The following is an 18303-nucleotide window of genomic DNA, read 5'->3' on the forward strand; positions in this document are numbered from 1 at the left end:
AAGAAGAAGACTGAAAGGTCTTTCTGCAATACCTATCAGCCTTCACATGATAATCTGGAGCCAGTCAATTGCCAGCTATTGAAATATGAAGTTATCTCAGCCTGCTTTTTTGGAATGCCAGCTGTTATTTTTCAAAAGAAAAGATCATTTTTGGTATTTTTTTTTTAATTTTTTTACATTTTATATATCAAATAGGAAGTAGACACTCTTTAATGCTGAGGCCTATAAAAAATATATTCCAGAATTTATTAAATTACAAAAGTAAGTAGACAAAAACCTGTTTCTAACAAAAAGCTTGTAAGCCCAGAAAAGCATGCAAGAATGTGGTTGTGTGACTCATCTTTTTTTGAGTTTAAAATTTAAACAGTCTAGAACCTGCAAAAGCAATGGAGTTGTGCATTGCTGAGAAAAGCAAGAAAATAAAGGAAATTATTGTATAATAAATGTTACTCATTTCTTGAGGTCTCATGTGTATTTTTACTTTTTCTCAGACACTTTAATTTCTTATGTTGCTCAGGTTAAACATTTTGATTATATGGTTTATTCTGTAAATAATATTCTTTTGGCAGAGATATTGTAACTTTGTGTTATAAGGTTTATTAGCTTTGCAACTCACTAAACTAATGTGTATGTCCAAAACAAATGCCTGGGCTTCATTTAGACTAAGGATGTGGAATAAACAAGAACAAGATTATGGTTACTTATTGTTGAACAGTTAAAAAACTAGGGACGCACCACTTTTGACAGCCAATACTGTTACTGAGTACTTAGTGAAACATGAAGGCTGATAAAGTACTTGTTCAGTATATAAAATATGAGAACACCACATTTTTTTCATAAGCTATAATGCATGAAACAAGGATTTAAGAAAGAACAAGCAAGCATTATTTTTAATATTCATTCAAATTTACATGTAAATGTTTTAATATTCAGTAAAACATAAATTCAAATTAATTAAATTAAAATCATATAAAAACAAAATGCAGTCTGAATGCAATTCTTGGCAACCAAAACAAATATCTATCTAAACTACACTTTTGTTATTTTTTTGTGTTGTTTAATTGTTAAAGACAGGATATTTAAAATAAAAAAAAAAAAAAAAAAAAAAAAAGTAACCTCTCAGCTCAAACCCAGACCAGTCTGTTTTAACTGTCATCTACAACTCTTGAAGCTGCTCTAAAACACCCTTCACTGTCCAAATAGGTGCACAGTACTGACAGCAGCCAAGAAAGCAAATCAGACTATACTGCATGCCGAGGAGTGGAGAACAAAATCTGACCTTGGGATATTAGGTTCCAATAGGTAGGTCTTAACTTAACAAGTTCACTGTCACGTACACATAGTAAAACAAAATTCTTACTTGCCTGTCTCCTCAGAATAGTGACAGCAATACATTACCAACAAAAGACAAGTAAACAGATATTTGTACTCTGTGTGTTTTTTTTTTTTTGATATCAATAATTTACTTTTCTTTGGTCTCGGTGCATTTGTAAGGCATGATGTGATTATGACTCATACACTGATGCTTAACCCTTAAACCGCTATAGTCGGTTCCCAATGCAATTTGCCTTCACGCTGGAGCCGAGTATATTCAGAAAAATACATTTGTTGAACATCGCAACCGGATAGAGTCAGTTTCCAGTGCAAATTGGAAGCATGCCGAAGCCGAGTATATGCGGCGACATACATTTGGCAACATACATTCATTGAACTCTGCAACCGGCTAAAAGTTGTTTCTCAGTGCAATTTGCCAGCACGCTGGAGCTGAGTATATTCGTCGATGTATATTCATTGACTGCTGCAACCGGCTATACTTGTGTCTCAGTGCAATTTGCCAGCACGGAGAGGGCGAGTATATTCAGTGACGTACATTAATTAAAACCCCGCAACCAGAGCAATTTGCCTGCATGCCGAAGCGGATCAGTCAGTGGCGTATATTCGTTGAGCAGCTAGCTCATGACCACTGCCGGTCCCGGCAGAACTGCAGCACCACTATCTCCGGGATTCATCCGCTGCACTAGACGAGCATGCAATCATCAGTGTTTACCTCTGTGTGTTTGCGTGCAGCCAGTTCAAGCGCAGTTGGCTTGGTGATTTACTGAATTTCATCAATGGCTTCAATTGCATCTTGAACATATAACAGATTGTCGCAGTAGTTTTTTTTTAATAGTTTTTACAGTTCATTTGCAGTGTGTAAAATGATCAGTGGTCCAGTAATTGTGATGCTCTTTGCATGAAAATGTGTGTTCCATTAAAATTTCACATTTTCTTTGTGAATTGTGATGTTTACTTAAAAAGTGCAGCTAAAAAGTATTTGGTGTCCAGGGGTGCATTAACCCCAAGTATGAGGTGGTTTAAGGGTTAAAGAATGCAGGTGAAACTGCTTTAATGCAAGAGACACTTGAACGTGGCCTTTCAGAAAAAATGGGATTCTCTGCGCGCAGAAAATGACTTAATCTAACAGACATTATTTGATATTTCAATCCTATCTTAAAAGCTCAACCTTCTGTCAGAAACTGATAGATAGATAGATAGATAGATAGATAGATAGATAGATAGATAGATAGATAGATAGATAGATAGATAGATAGATAGATAGATAGATAGATAGATAGATAGATAGATAGTTAGATAGAATAATAAAGTCATACACGGAACTGCTGGAATAGCTGGCACTCGCGGTGGCGCTTGAGTCATGAATGATCATGAAATGTTACATTTACCCAGACAAAAAAGCATTGTTTTCACTGTGAAGCAGTGACAGCTGTGTATGCATCAATGTTGTTGCACATGCAGACGTCAAGAGCAGCTTGTTTCATTAAGCAGGCTCTCAACAAGTTGACACACAGTGCATCTTTATATACTTAACAAATTATTTAGTATACTAGAGGTTGCATTGTAATATACTTTAAGTATTTCCCCCTGATTATCCATATTACTAAACGAGAATGGTAAACCGGATATGGAAGCAGGGACATGCCCGTGGACGCAAAAGACACACAAAGCCCCCCCCCATAGTGAAACGGGAGAGACTACGCACGTGCACAGGTGCCACACAACCACCCCAAAGCAACAGTGCAAAACGGGAAAAACTGTTTCCTACTCTGACGGTTCGTAAAGTAAAACGTCATAAAGAGATGCCGCAAGCGGGATAAAGCGAGGTCAGAAATAAAACACAGAGTTGGAAACAAAGTAAAACTTCATAAAGGGATTAAAGAAACAAAGCACACCTGCCCCCTAACCCCCGAGTTAAACGGGAGAGACTACGCGCGTGCAGACACCACACAAAGCACCCCCCCTCCCCCCCCCCCCCACCAGAGCAAAACGGGAGAGACTACAAACCGTCAGGGTAGGAAACAAAGTTAAACGTCATAAACAGGTTAACAAACAGGGACTAACACATAGAGAGCAGGTTACAAAACAAAGCCACCTTCCCCACAGTAAAACGAGAAAGACTACAGACCGTCTGACATGCCGGAAGCAGGATACAACGAGGTCAGAAATAAAACACAGAGTAGGAAACAAACTAAAACTTCATAAAGGGATTAAAGAATGGGGACGAACACATGGAGAGCGGATTACAGATGATGAAAACTGGAATGCAACAGCTACAAAAAAACCTATGGAATTAAACACATGCACACCGAGATACAGAATATAAAAGCACAAACAACGACAGTTAAACGTCCACACCACACAGCGGATGCGGACCCTGAAGGTTCAGGCGCCTACATCGGGCGTCAGAACGCCCAGTGAAGTACAGTGAAGTACATGCCTACACAGCATGGTAAGAACCGACATAATACGGAAGGCGCAGGCGTCGCCGCCATATTGTGAGTGGCACTAATGCTTACGGAGTCCACAAAGGTTCGTACATCAAACCCGAGATGGTACAGACACGCGTCTGAAACCGCGGAAACAAAACTGTCTCGGCTCCAAAACCAGATACAAACACTTCAGAGTCCGCAGTGCTCCACAATGCACCGCATAATAGTTCGGAAAGAGCTACAGTGACACGGGCGAACGCTCCGTATTAAACATACGTCATCCTCACACGTCCAAACTATAGATAGATAGATAGATAGATACTTTATTAATCCCAATGGGAAATTCACATCTTCCAGCAGCAGCATACTAATACAATAAATAATATTAAAGAATGATGATAATGCAGGTGAAAAAAAGACAATAACTTTGTAGAATGTTAAATGTTAACGTTTACCCCCCCCCCCCCCAAGTGAATCACATTACAGTGATGCATTATTAACAGTACGATAAACATCACAGTATCGCAAACAAATCAACATTATTACTCGAAAAAGGCAAAATATATTCACCACGGACCACGTGTCACTGAAACAAAAGCAGAATAAAGCGAGATCACAAATAAAAGACAGAGTAGAAAGCAAAGAAAAACGTCATAAACAGGTACACGGGCGAACGCTCCATATTAAACGTGCGTCATCCTCACACGTGGCTGCCCAGCGGGCATGGGTTCAAAACACCGGGGGTAGGCGAGCGAAGCGAGCAGGGGTCGGAGCCCCCTTGTCATGGATATAAATTATAGTGTCAAGTCAAGTCAAGCTGGGGAGCATGCACTGGTACAGTGCGTTGCCGCACCCACTACACAACGAAACAACTTGGAATCCCGGTTTGCAACCCCCCAGGCAGACATACGGTCCAGTCCCACCCTCCGGAAATTACCCTCTATCTGCCGTAGCCAGGTGTTACGTGGGCAACCCCTTGGTCTGGTCCAGCCACTCGGGTCCTTAACAATGAGGATCTTACAAGCTGGATCACCCTCGGGGAAATGCGCCACATGGCCGTAGTGCTGTAACCGACGCTCCCTTACAATGCAGGTAATGTGCCTCTTTCGGGACTCCATGAGCAACCGCTCATTCGACACAAAGTCAAACCAAAGTAGTCCGTCTTCATCTCAGGTCACTGGATAGCGTCCATGTCTCGCAACCATATAGCAAGACAGGAAGCACCAGGACTCTAAAGACTTGGACCTTCGTCCTTTTGCATAGATATCGGGAGCGCCACACACCCCTTTCCAGAGACCTCAATATCAAGTATTAAAAAAAATTAACAGGCTTAATCTAGAACTGATGAGTTTTCAGATTGCTTTCAGAAATATCACTTTCATTTAAAACTTCTCCATTTTAGATATTACATTTTACTGTAATTGATTGCTTTGTTTTTTTGTGTTTTTTTATCTGAAAAACTTGTAAGTAACAGCTGGAACTTTTAGATAGATAGATAGATAGATAGATAGATAGATAGATAGATAGATAGATAGATAGATAGATAGATAGATAGATAGATAGATAGATAGATAGATAGATAGATAGATAGATAGATAGATAGATAGATAGATAGATAGATAGTTACTTTATTAATCCCAAGGGGAAATTCACAAAGGTTTATTTGGATATAGAATAGCTGAAGTGCATTAAAGGTGGTGCAAGAAAAAATTGCACAAGGGTCTGAATATCAACAGAAGACGTGTGCGAAAATTCAAGGCAGCCATAAACCCATGCACACATGTGTTATATGCAAAATAAAGGAGAGCTCACTTTCAGATCCATCACTGTGGAAACTACTATGTGGCATGTTGCAAATAAGTAAATAATTTTTTGTTGTTGTTTTGTTAATAACGCAAGGGCAGAGAAGCCACTTTTTTTAGTAAAAGTCTTACAGATCTAGTCTGGTCTTGTTAATAGGATATTAATTGTAGCTTACTAATGAGATAATAGAAAAAAAAACAGTTAAGGAAAACGGGTCTTATTTACTAAAAACTGAAGTAAAATAACACAAAAACATTAAAATCATCAGCCAAAGTACTACCGAGATCAAACAGTGTAAGTATGAGTGAACCATTTCAAAGTGGCCTACAGAATTTACACAAAAGATCAACAAAAACTTCATATCGAGTGCATTTTAACCGATAACATTTTTAAACGAATTACTAATTTCAAGTTCTGTCCAATACTGCAAAAAGATATAAGAAAAAATAAAATAATTGTAAAATTCTACTTTGGAAATTTCAGTTGTCAACAGTATCTGGGTTCAGAGGAGCACAGTAACATGTTACATTTCCTCCAGTGCTAAAAGCCCTCTCAGAAGGACTGCTTGAGGCAGGGATGCACAGGTACTTTTTTGCAAGTTTCCCCAATTTGGGGAAGTGTACTTTGTGCGTTTTCCACCACTCAAGTGGATTTAAATCACTGTTGACCACAGGAACCATCAAATAGATCTTGATCTTTTTTTCAATGGCAGTGTGCAGAGACTACTTCTCTGAATCCCTGTGTTTTTTTGAAATGTCCTCATTTACTCCAAATTCTGCTGCCATAGGAGCTAGATGGAGCAGGGCAAGTAGGATGAAATCTGTGTGAGTGTGCTTTGCTTTGGAATCGATGACCCCAATAAAGACAGCTTCCGAAATAAATACCCACCCGACAGGCATATGCTTCATGTCAATGTCAGTTTATTACCTGTAGAGGTTTTGACTATGTTCAGTTACATTTATCTTACAATGACATGAAATAAAATGCAATAGACACAAAAACGAAGGTGATCAAGCAGTATGAGGGAGGAAAGAAAGGGAATGTGATCACATTTAACTTGTAAAATATAAGTAATCCCATCATAACCGGTGTTCACCATACTTGCTGTAATGCTGCACTCTGGCTTTGAATCCAGTTAACCCCTGAAGCTTCAGCGTTATGACTCGTAATATGCCGATTCATGTGAACCACTATGTAGGGGTAATGAAACCATGCTGAACTCCTTTTCTGTTAATGTTTATTATTAACAGGCTGAAACGTTAAAACAATTTGAGTGCTCAAACTCTGCTGGTACAATTCCTCCTCTCAAAGTTAACACAATAAAAACTGAGAGAGGCTCACACTGAGTAACATACTGTACTCAATAATTTCACCTCATTATTTTTATCATTAAAACAACAATTAGGATATCATCAGAGATGCATATTCCACACTCCTGCTCCAGATCATTCTATTTTCCATCTTTTGCTAAACTTCCTTTTCCTAAAGGCAGATGTTATACGAATGAATATGAATAATATTAACAATGTTGCCTCCGTGCCACAATGTTTTCCGAAATGTACTATACAGATCATAAAATGAATAATTCCAAATATCATATATACCCATGTCTCTGGTTTTTTTTTTTTTTTTTTACATCATAGACCATAAGGTGCATACTAATTCAGCGTGAGCAGGAACACTCAATGAAACTGAATAAAAAAATCAAGTGACGGTCAGATACTAATAAGGCAGATTCACCAGTGTTTGTGTGTCAGCTTTTATCCCTCCAGATCAGAAAATGTCCAGTTCCATTGCCTCAAAACACCACTCACACTGAAAGATATGTCATTTGAAATTACTCTAAGAAAAAAAATGGGGCTGAAGAAATTTTGAAGATAAAACGGTGATATACTAGACAGATTACCATTCTTAGCAGGCCACAGCCAGGAAGCAACCTGTTTATAAGATATCTAAATGTCTTTGCATTACTTAGAAGGTTTACAGTTAAAATGTCAAGGTCTATGTAATGTACCTCTCAGGAGTAAAACCTGACAATAACCCAGTACATACCATTACAGTTTAATTCTGTAAGAAGTCTGACATCTTTTTCATCTTCCTTCTGCACATTTAGCAAACTTGTAGAATGTGAATGGGCTTCTAAAGTATCAATGATGGTTACCAGTGCTTCAAGTGAAAGCAGATTCATAGTAAAAAGTTGTCCAGAAAGTGAACATGAATTCTGATGGGGAAAAAAATTAAATCAATTTCAAGATGGTAAATATTTACTTAAGCTTCTTATGTTTGGATAATTAAAAAAAGAACCCCTTGTAATGGATAAAAGTACAAGACTAAGAAGAAAACAGAATGCACATTGACTAACAATTTGAATCTCTCATGAGAGATTGTATTAATTTTTTTATGTTGAGAAACATGTTTTATGAACCAAGGGAATGAGAGCAACCTCTTACAATACACATCTGGCCAGTATTAAATTACTGACTATAAAATATAGTGCAATTGTGAAAATATGGTAATGTATACATCAAGGAAATAAGTTACATGCCTGATATTCTTTGTGATCAGTTGAAGTTAAATTACTTTAGTAGTAAAGATTAAAATAACATCATCTGTTTTCTTTTTTGTATCTTTGAATATGGTAAGCCAAATTAACATTTACAGATATCTTAAAATGTATTTCATTTCAAGATATCTGTAACTGCATTTAAGACAACTTAAAGTAAGCTACAGGTACCTGAAAATGCATTTTGTCTACTTCAAGAAATCGTAACTTATTTGAGATCTCTTGAAATAAATTTTAGGATATCTAAAAATCTAGAGAGAATTTTTTCAGGTTATCTTGTTCATTTCAAAATATCTGAACTACAATTTAAGATGCATGTCAAAATAAGCCTCAAGTTATTTTGAGATCTCTTGGTAAGCATTTCTTTATATTTGAAAATGGACAGGAAGCTATTTTATCTATGAATGCATTTCAGATATCTTAAATGCATTTCAGACAGCTCTATATGTTCCGAGTTTTGTTTTAAAAATATCTGCAATTGTCAGATACCTTAAAATATGTAATTTATTCATACTGTCTCATGCTTCAGGTATCTAAAAAGTATTTTTTAGATATCTTTAATTCATTTCATTATATCTTAAAGCAGGTACCAGGTCTACTTTGCATCTTTAAATGTATTTCAAGATATCTCGTATATTATTTCAAAGTATCTCAAAAACCTTTAAGATACCTGTACACTACAGATCAAAGGTTTTATAACACCTCAGTTTTTTTCACTTTTTTTTGGATATGCACGCAGTTTAATGTCTAGTTCTGACACAGCCTGGAAGGTATGTTTTGTGTCATTGTCTTGCTGTAGGATGAACCCCTCACCAACTAGATGCAGACCAGAAGGTATTGTAGGGTGCTGCAAAATGCTGTAGTAACCCTTGTGATTCAGAATGCCAGTAACTTTTTGCAAGCCACCAACTCTTTTTCCAGCAACAGAACCAAGACCATCACACTTCCTCCTCCATGTTTGACAGCTGGTGTAACACACTGAGGAACCATCCTTTCATCAAATCAACAGCACACAAACACCCTGCATGATGAACTGATGACTTCAAATTTTTATTTCATCGGTCCATAAGACTTTCTTCCAGTTTGTAGTAGGCCACAGCCGGTACTTCATGGCCTTGGCAAACCTCAATTTCTTGTTTTGTACTTTAAGGAATGGCTTTCTTATTGCCACTTGCCTGTCAAATCTGCAACCAAGAGTCTCCTCTTCACATTAGAAACTAAGACTTACTTTTGTCGACCACTGTTAAACAGTGCTTGAAGTTTTCATGCTGTAAGGCACCTATCACGCAAGCTAGTGACCCTCAGAAAGTTATCCTCTGATTGGGTTGTGACTTTGGGTCTGCCAGATCTCTTCTTACTAGAGTTTCTTCCAGTTTCCAATTGTCTTTGGATTGTGTAGGACACCATTCTCACTGATGCTTTGCTTTTTTTGCAATTTTTCTAAATGAAACACCTAAACCTCCAAGGATAATAATGCACTGTTTTATTTGTTAATTGCCATTTTCTTGCCATTATCACTGGAATATTGTCCAAGTAGTACTTCAGAGGATGTAGTAACATAGTCTGTTCCAACTGTGCTTTAAGACAGTCAGAGGGTTTTAAAGTATTTAACAGAAGTTGAGACACCTGTGCAAACTGTTTGCTTCAACTTGCAAGGCTTAATTTATTTTAAGTCTATAGGTTGTAACAGTTGTTACCTCTATTATATTAGTTGTTCCCTTATGAAGGCCCATTTGTAGTATTCGGAAATTTCTTTATTTCAGTTTCTGCTAGCCTAAACTTTAAATTTAAACCTCTAGCATTTTACTGCTTAACTTTTCACCATTGTAGATCATTCATTGAATTTCACTTGATTACATTTGAAAAAAAAACTGGAAAAACTAAGGTGCTCTAAAACTTTTGACCGGTAGTGCACATTTATAAAGACGTGACCTTATTTAATGGAATATACAATAAATATTTTTAAAGAGATCTCAAAATAGCTTAAGGAACATTTCAGATAACCAAAATGCATTGCATGATATCTTAAAATAGATGAGAACTCCTACTGAAAGAGCAGAAAATTGTTTATAGAGATATCTGAAAATGAATTCCAGTTGTCTTTAAATGCATGCAAGGTTAATTTGAGATTAACTCAGCCTATTTTGAGATACCCTGAAATTTATAGACAGTTATTTTGAGACATCTGAAAAGTAATTTGAGATATCTTGAAATGCATTTGAAATGTTTTTTAAAATGTAATGCAGATAATGTATAGGAACATATTTTGAGATCGCTCTCAACAGGTCTCTGATATCACAAAAGATGAATTACATTTAAAAAAAAATCTGAAATTAATTTCAAGGTAATTTGAAATGTTAACAAAAAAAAAAAAAAAACAACCACTACACACACTTTAGTGCAAATCCATAGTTCAGGGGAAAAAAAAAAGATACAATCTCATAAATATCCAAAACCCTGGTCACTTAACTTCCTTTTATGATTGTAAACTCTTCAGTATTGACAAGACAAAATCACACATGCAGGGTAAACACAATTATAGCCACAGGCACTATTAAATACAAAAATGTAGGGAATAGTGTTTGGGTACCAATTTTATCAGTTGTCTCTGAACTCTGATGACACATAATCAGAATAACTTATTTCTAACGGGCACATATCAAATTAAGTATTCAATTTGATACAGAGAGCAAGGGATAAAACAACTCAGTTAAAAAAAATGAATCTGCTTATTACCGGATAACATTTAACATACCTTGGAAAGTAGTTTGATCAGTTCTTCAAACAAGTCAGAGCAATAGAAATCACAGTCATAATTGATGTAAAGCTCTGGTACAAAGCTAGGAATTTGCAAGAGCTCGACCACTGCACCCAGACTCAACTCTTTCATTTCATATGGTATTTTTGTATTTTCTGCAGCAATGTTGTCCATTAGTTTTTTTAAATATATCTAAAAACAGAACAAACCATTGTAATCTAATGTAATGTATAATATTCCTTTTTTATACTTTATATTGTTAACAAGAACAATAACATTTAGGAAAAATTTAATATTCATTACACTTTAAAATATACTAACCTCAAATTGAAATTTAAGATGTCCTCTCATATTTTCAAAGAGAAGAAAGCATAACCTAATCGTTGCAGCAAAATGATTGAAGTGCTCTACTGTGAGAAGCTGGAATTTAAAATGAACAAATATAATCAACTTTAACATATTTTTTAATCATAATGGCATGCAGAAACCTGGAACAAAGCAGAACACAACCACAGAATAGAACACAAATGTAATTTACTTATTTTTACTAGCTTTAAGTTTTACTCTGTTAGGCATGCTCTCTCTCTCAGGGGTGGGGGTTGATTTGCTTTCAATCATATTTTTGAAAAAATTGATCTATTTGTATGGAATGATTACAATAAAATCAATAAAATAATTAAAAAAAAAAAAAACAAACAAATGTATCACAGAGTAAAACTCATGTCATTAGGTTGATAAAGAATTATGTGAGAGGTGTGAATGATAATCTGAATTCATGAAGTTAATTTAGGAACAGAGGAAGTAGAACACAAACTCTTCATTACAATTGTTTACTCCAAAAACTACAATGCTAAATTGGCAATGCTACAGTTTAAAAAAAATTAATTCATTTAGTCAAAACAAACCACAAGTAGAGGAAAATGCTGCACTCTCATTGAATATTACATTAGTTCCACTAGCCTAGCCCTTATTGCAGTTTTACAATTTCACTGTTATTAACTAAACATACATTTTCCAAGGTACTATGCTGTTTTTTTAAAAAAAAAAAAAAAAAACAAACCTCTGCAAATCATTGAAAGTGTGTAACATTATAATGAAAAAATCCTAATGAAACTAATTAGTTTTATGTTAAGATGTTTGTATTTGGTCATATGGGATTCATATTTAAACACAGTACACTCAAATTCCACTTTTGTATATGACCAAATCATTTAATTTTAAATATTTCAATGTAAAACTTTGATATATTGTGCAATGCTGCATTTAATTTATACAAAATTGATATGGCACCTTGTTTAGCAATTTTATTGATGTGACAGAATACTGATTTATATAAATGCATTATAAAATGTTCAAACACATTTAATTATTTTGTGAATTTCCTCTTGGGATTAATAAAGTATCTGTCTATTAAATTTTAATTAGTACAATTTACACTGCTCACATTTAATGCATATTCTGGCCTCCTGCACTGAATAATACAGGTTCAAAATGTATAGATTTGAAAACCATTAAAACCTTATAAATAAAATGGCTTACTTGAAAAAGATGTCTGCAGAGTTGATCTTTAACAAGGACCAGCAACATTCTGTGTTTGGATATTTGTGCAGTTTCAAACACCACTGTCAGAAGCAGCAAGCTTACTTGTATATTTTCTTCAGAATTATGAATATCATAGGGATTAGTCAAAGACACAAGTAAACGGAATAGCTCCTGAATGCATGGAAGTCCGTAAGGGAGTAAGGCTAAACCTGTATATCAAATTAAATAAAATCAAAATAATAAATCAAATAATAAGTACGTTGTATTTAATAATGGGGTTTGCCAGTTATTACAAATATATATTGCATTATTAAAGAACAACAAAAATGAATAAAGATTTTTTAATGACTGCCATTTAACTAAAAACAGGTTGAGTTAGCAACAATCTTTAAATTTGTTCCAAGTAACAACAGGTTAGCGTGTATTGTGATATAAACTTAAGTAAAATGATTATGACAATAACTAAAAACATAATAAAAGTATCTGTTACAAATACCTAATTAGGGCCATAATTGGAGGCAGTATGGAACAATACACAATAGAGCTGTGATAATTCACACGCAAGTTTTGTCAGCATACAACACTCACAGAAGTTGACTGAAGCAGCTCCATGTTTTGTTTTTTTTTTTTGGAATTTGAAAATATTCCAGGATCTAATCATACTCATAAAATCATAAATCATACAATTTTAAAATATATCAAGTCAACAGCTTAAACTTGCCACAAAGCTACCATATATAGCTAATATTTCCTCATACAGTATTGTGGCCATTACTGAAGTTTTTTTTTTTTTTAAATTAGAAGATCCCCAGTGCTTGTACCATGAGAATGCTCTAGCATTCCCAGAACTTTCAATCAGAATTTAACACAGTAATATTTCTCCAGGAGACTTCTGTTTTCAGTAACCTGATAAAAGACAAAGTCAGTTTGAATGGTGAGATATAGGTAAGTGCCTGAGGATGTCCTAAAAAATGCAGGATCTGAGTAATAGAGTTACCAAACCTTTAAAAAGAAATACCACAAGTCGAAGTTATCACATTAGATTAACCAGGGAATTTTCCAGCGTTGTTACTCCAATATTCATATGCCTAATAGCTAGGTATAATATGTGAAAAACTGAAAGATCAGACATGCATCACTGTATATTTCATTTCAACAGAAGTTGATCTTTGGAAGCATTAGTGTCTCCAAATTGAGAAAGAAGACTAGGATTGTATGCAAGTAAAAATCTGATTTTTTTCATATACACAGTGGTGCCTCGTACTTCAAACATATTTCATTTCAGGAGGCCGTTTGAACTCTAAATTGTTCGAAGTCCGAATCAATTTTCCCTATTAGAAATCATGGAAAGTGAATTAATCCGTTCCAACACCCTAAACAATACTTACTTCGATACACTTAAATAGCAAATGCACATAATTGAAGGTAAAAATAACAATGCTCTAAATAATAAAACATGAAAACAATAAACAAAATACATAAAAACTGTAATAAAATTAAATGTATGGAGGCGCACAAATACACAGTGGCTCAGTGTTCTCCCTTTCGGTGGTTTGTTTGTCCTTTGGCGTACGTGTTGCTGCTCGTAATAATGACATTCTGCTGGGCAAATAATGTCTACAGCCGACACGATCTTCTAAAAATAGGACAATGCAGCGAGCAGATGGTTACAGATGAGTTTCTCCATTTCCACGACATCCCGGTGCACACAGCTAGGCACAAGCAGCGCTGCAGGGCTAAAAGGCTATGGAGATGGTCACAAAAAAGTCGCCTCTTCCTAGTGTTTTTCTCATTAATGCAAGACCCCTTGCAAACAAGATGGACGAACTGAAGCTACAGGTCACAGCAAATAAGCTCGTTAAGGACAGTTGTATTCTGCTAATTACAGAGACCTAGCTTCACTCACTCATTCTGGGTACAGCTACCAACTTAGCAGGCCACACAGTACACCAGAAACTCTGGTAAGAGAAAGGGAGGGTTACGCCTGCATGTCAACAACAGCTGGTGTACTAACACAAAGACTGTATACAAGAGATGTTTACACTCACTTTGTAAGCACCATCTGTTGCTGCATGTTTTTTTCACTGCATGCACAGCGAACACTTAAGCATTGTTCCACTTTGGATCATATTTCTCTCGATTTTAGCATTCAAACTCTGAAACGTACAAAGTTGGAATCATTCACACACATTACACACACGTGCGATTGGGAGGCAGCTAGAGGGCCTAAATAACAGCAGTATCACGCCAGACCAAGGGATGGTGAGGTACAATAACTTTCTTTCCGTCCTCTGCAGACTATCTCCAGGAAATCCCACTAGGTGTCGCCGCTAATGATGACGTCACTTCCGGCACTGGTGACATGGATGGTGTCACTTCCAGTCCAGATGACGTCACTTCCTGTCACAGCCTTTAAAACTGCCATCTTATCAAACCACAATCAGATTCTGTTTTGGACTTCAACCTGAATACAACTCATAAATAATGAACCTTTTACAGCCAAGGCACAATATATTGGTGGCTGCCCCAAACCTTTTTTTAATGTACCTGTGTCGTCCTTATTACAGTGGCGTAGTCAGCAGGATGCAAGCCCAGAAGAAACCAGGACAGGACCTGAAGGATAACCAGGTGGGAGAGTACTGGGGCAGAGTTTCCGCCCTCATCCAGGTTCGGAAAGTCTCCCCAGACCGGATAGGTGAAATGCTCAGAGGGGTAGTAAGCAATGATATATAAATAAAAATATATCCATCCATCTATTGTCCAACCCGCTATATCCTAACTACAGGCTCATGGGGGTCTGCTGGAGCCAATCCCAGCCAACACAGGGCACAAAGCAGGAAACAAACCCTGGGCAGGGCGCGCACACACACACACCAAAGCACACACTAGGGACAATTCAGAATCGCCAATGTACCTAACCTGCATTTCTTTGGACTGTGGGAGGAAACCGGAGTACCCTATATACACACACATACATACATATACACATACATACATATACAGAGGATATCATTATCCTCTGATGACGGCTCCTGGCAGGAGCTGAAAGCTCAGGAATAAAAACTACTTTGATACGCAATTCATTTTCTCCCTTTGTGGATCTCAAGCTACAAATATATATGTGCAACCAAATATTAAGTAGAGGGTGCCAATAATTTTGAGTTTTGTGTGAAATTATGTCAGATTTGGCTTTTTTTCCTGTTTTTTTGTGTTGTTCCAATGCACATAAAGGAAATAAACATGTATATACAAAAACATTTGTAATTGCAATAATTTTCTGGGAAAATTCCAGGGGTGTTGATAATTTTGGCCATGAATGTATATGACGGTCTGAGGCATGAAACTCCCGCTGATTACTGATTTGAATGCATGTAACTGCTCAGTACTGATTACTTGCAACACCAAATTGGTTGGATTATCTCGTTAAGCCTTGAACTTCATAGACAAGTGTGTCCAATCATGAGAAAAGTTATTTAAGGTTGTCAATTGCAGGTTGTGCTTCCCTTTGACTCTCCTCTGAACAGTGACAGCATGGGATCCTCAAAGCAACTCTCAAAAGATCTGAAAACAAAGATTGTTCAGTATCATGGTGTAGGGGAAGGCTACAAAAAGCCACCTCAGAGGTTTAAACTGTCAGTTTCAACTATAACGAATGTATTCAGGAAATGGAAGGCCGCAGGCACAGTTGCTGTTAAACCCAGGTCTGGCAGGCCAAGAAAAATACAGGAGCGGCATATGCGCAGGATTGTGCGAATGGTTACAGACAACCCACAGATCACCTCCAATGACCTGCAAGAACATCTTGCTGCAGATGGTGTATCTGTACATTGTTTTACAATTCAGCGCAATTTGCACAAAGAACATCTGTATGGCAGGGTGATGAGAAAGAAGCCCTTTCTGCACTCACGCCACAAACAGAGTCGCTTGTTGTATGCAAATGCTCATTTAGACAAGCCAGATCCATTTTGGAACAAAGTGCTTTGGACTGATGAGACAAAAATTGAGTTATTTGGTCATAACAAAAATCACTTTACATGGCGGAAGAAGAACACCGCATTCCAAGAAAAACACTTGCTACATACTGTCAAATTTGGTGGAAGTTCCATCATGCTGTGGGGCTGTGTGGCTAGTTCAGGGACTGGGGCCCTGGTTAAAGTCGAGGGTCGGATGAATTCAACCCAGTATCAACAAATTCTTCAGGATAATATTCAAGCATCAGTCACAAAGTTGAAGTTACACAGGGACTGGATATTCCAACAAAACAATGAATGACCCAAAACACAGTTCGAAATCTACAAAGGCATTCATGCAGAGGAAGAAGTACAATGTTCTGGAATGGCCGTCACAGTCCCCTGACTTGAACATCATCGAAAATCAATGGGATGATTTGAAGCAGCCTGTCCATGCTCGGCAGCCATCAAATTTAACTGAAGAGATTTTTGTATGGAAGAATGGTCAAAAATACCTCCATCCAGAATCCAGACACTCATCAAAGGCTATAGGAGGCGTCTAGAGGCTGTTATATTTGCAAAAGGAGGCTCAACTGTATTGATGTAATATCTCTGTTGGGATGCCCAAATTTATGCACCTTGTTATGATGCATATTGCATATTTTCTGTTAATCCAATAAACTTAATGTCACTGCTGAAATACTACTGTTTCCATAAGGCATGTCATATATTAAAAGGAAGTTGCTACTTTGAAAGCTCAGCCAATGATAAACAAAAATCCAAAGAATTAACTGGGGTTCCCAAACTTTTTCATATGACTGTATATATATATATATATATATATATATATATATATATATACACACACACACACACACACACATATGCAAATTTACATTTTCTAAAACTGTCAATGCTTCTTTACCAGTAAAGATATTAAAAGTCTAGTATCTAAAGTAAAAGTATAAGGTGTAACTGGCACTCTGTGTACAGAGGACACAAAGAGTAAAGAGACAAAGTTTAGCTTCTATCCAAATATTCATTCATTCATTTTATCCATGACTTCTCAGAAAATGTGACCAGGCAATCTAGATTAATAAGTGAATCTTAAGAGTGCCAGTGAACATCCAGGCCTATACATGTGCCTTCTTGAGCAGGGGAACCTTATGGGCGCTGCAATATTTCAATCCATTACGGTGAAGTATGTTAACAATGGTGTTCTTGGTAACTGTGGTCCCAACTGCCATCAGATCATTAAGAAGCTCCTCCTGTGTAGTTTTGGGCTGATCAATCGCCTTTCTCATGATCATCCTTCATTCCTGAGGCAAGATCTTGCATAGAGCTCCAGACTGAAGGCTATTGATTATCATTTTATATTTCTTCCATTTCTGAATAATCGCACCAACAGTTGTCACCTACTCACCAAGCTTCTAGCTGATAGTCTTGTAGCCCATTCCAGCCTTTTGCAGGTCTACAATCGTGTCTCTGACGTCCTTTGACAGCCCTTTGGTCTTGCTCATGGTGGTGGAGAGGTTGGAATTGAGGAAATCGATTCTATCGACACGTGTGTTTTATGCACATAACTAGTTAACTAGTTGAGATCAGGAATATCTGTAATTGATTGTAATCAGTGTGTCCAGCCAGTCTGTGGGAGCCAGAATTCTGGCTGGGTTGTAGGGGATCAAATACTTATTTCTCTCAATGACATGCAAATCAATTTATAACTTTTATGTAATGTGTTTCTTCCTGATTTTTGGTTGATATACTGTCTCTCTCCATTAAAATGAAACTACCATAAAAATTAGAGACTGTTCATTTCTTTATAAGTGAGCAAACGTACAAATTCAGCAGGGGATCAAATACTTATTTCCCCCCACTGTATTAGTTGAAATTTCTGCAAACCTATTCATGTGTGTTATA

General features: G+C 36.6%; 1 protein-coding gene across 1 annotated transcript in view; it reads right to left on the bottom strand.

Moving 5' to 3' along the window:
- The window catches only part of LOC114645301 (Golgi-specific brefeldin A-resistance guanine nucleotide exchange factor 1-like), a 243866-nt gene that overhangs the window by 154727 nt on the left and 70836 nt on the right, over window positions 1-18303 (bottom strand). Inside the window, 4 exon segments of the mRNA XM_051922496.1 lie at window positions 7623-7791; window positions 10889-11083; window positions 11213-11311; window positions 12431-12642. Coding sequence (XP_051778456.1) covers window positions 7623-7791; window positions 10889-11083; window positions 11213-11311; window positions 12431-12642 — 675 coding nt within the window.

This window comes from Erpetoichthys calabaricus, chromosome 2 (genome assembly GCF_900747795.2).
Source record: "Erpetoichthys calabaricus chromosome 2, fErpCal1.3, whole genome shotgun sequence".
Taxonomy (NCBI): Eukaryota; Metazoa; Chordata; class Cladistia; order Polypteriformes; family Polypteridae; genus Erpetoichthys; species Erpetoichthys calabaricus.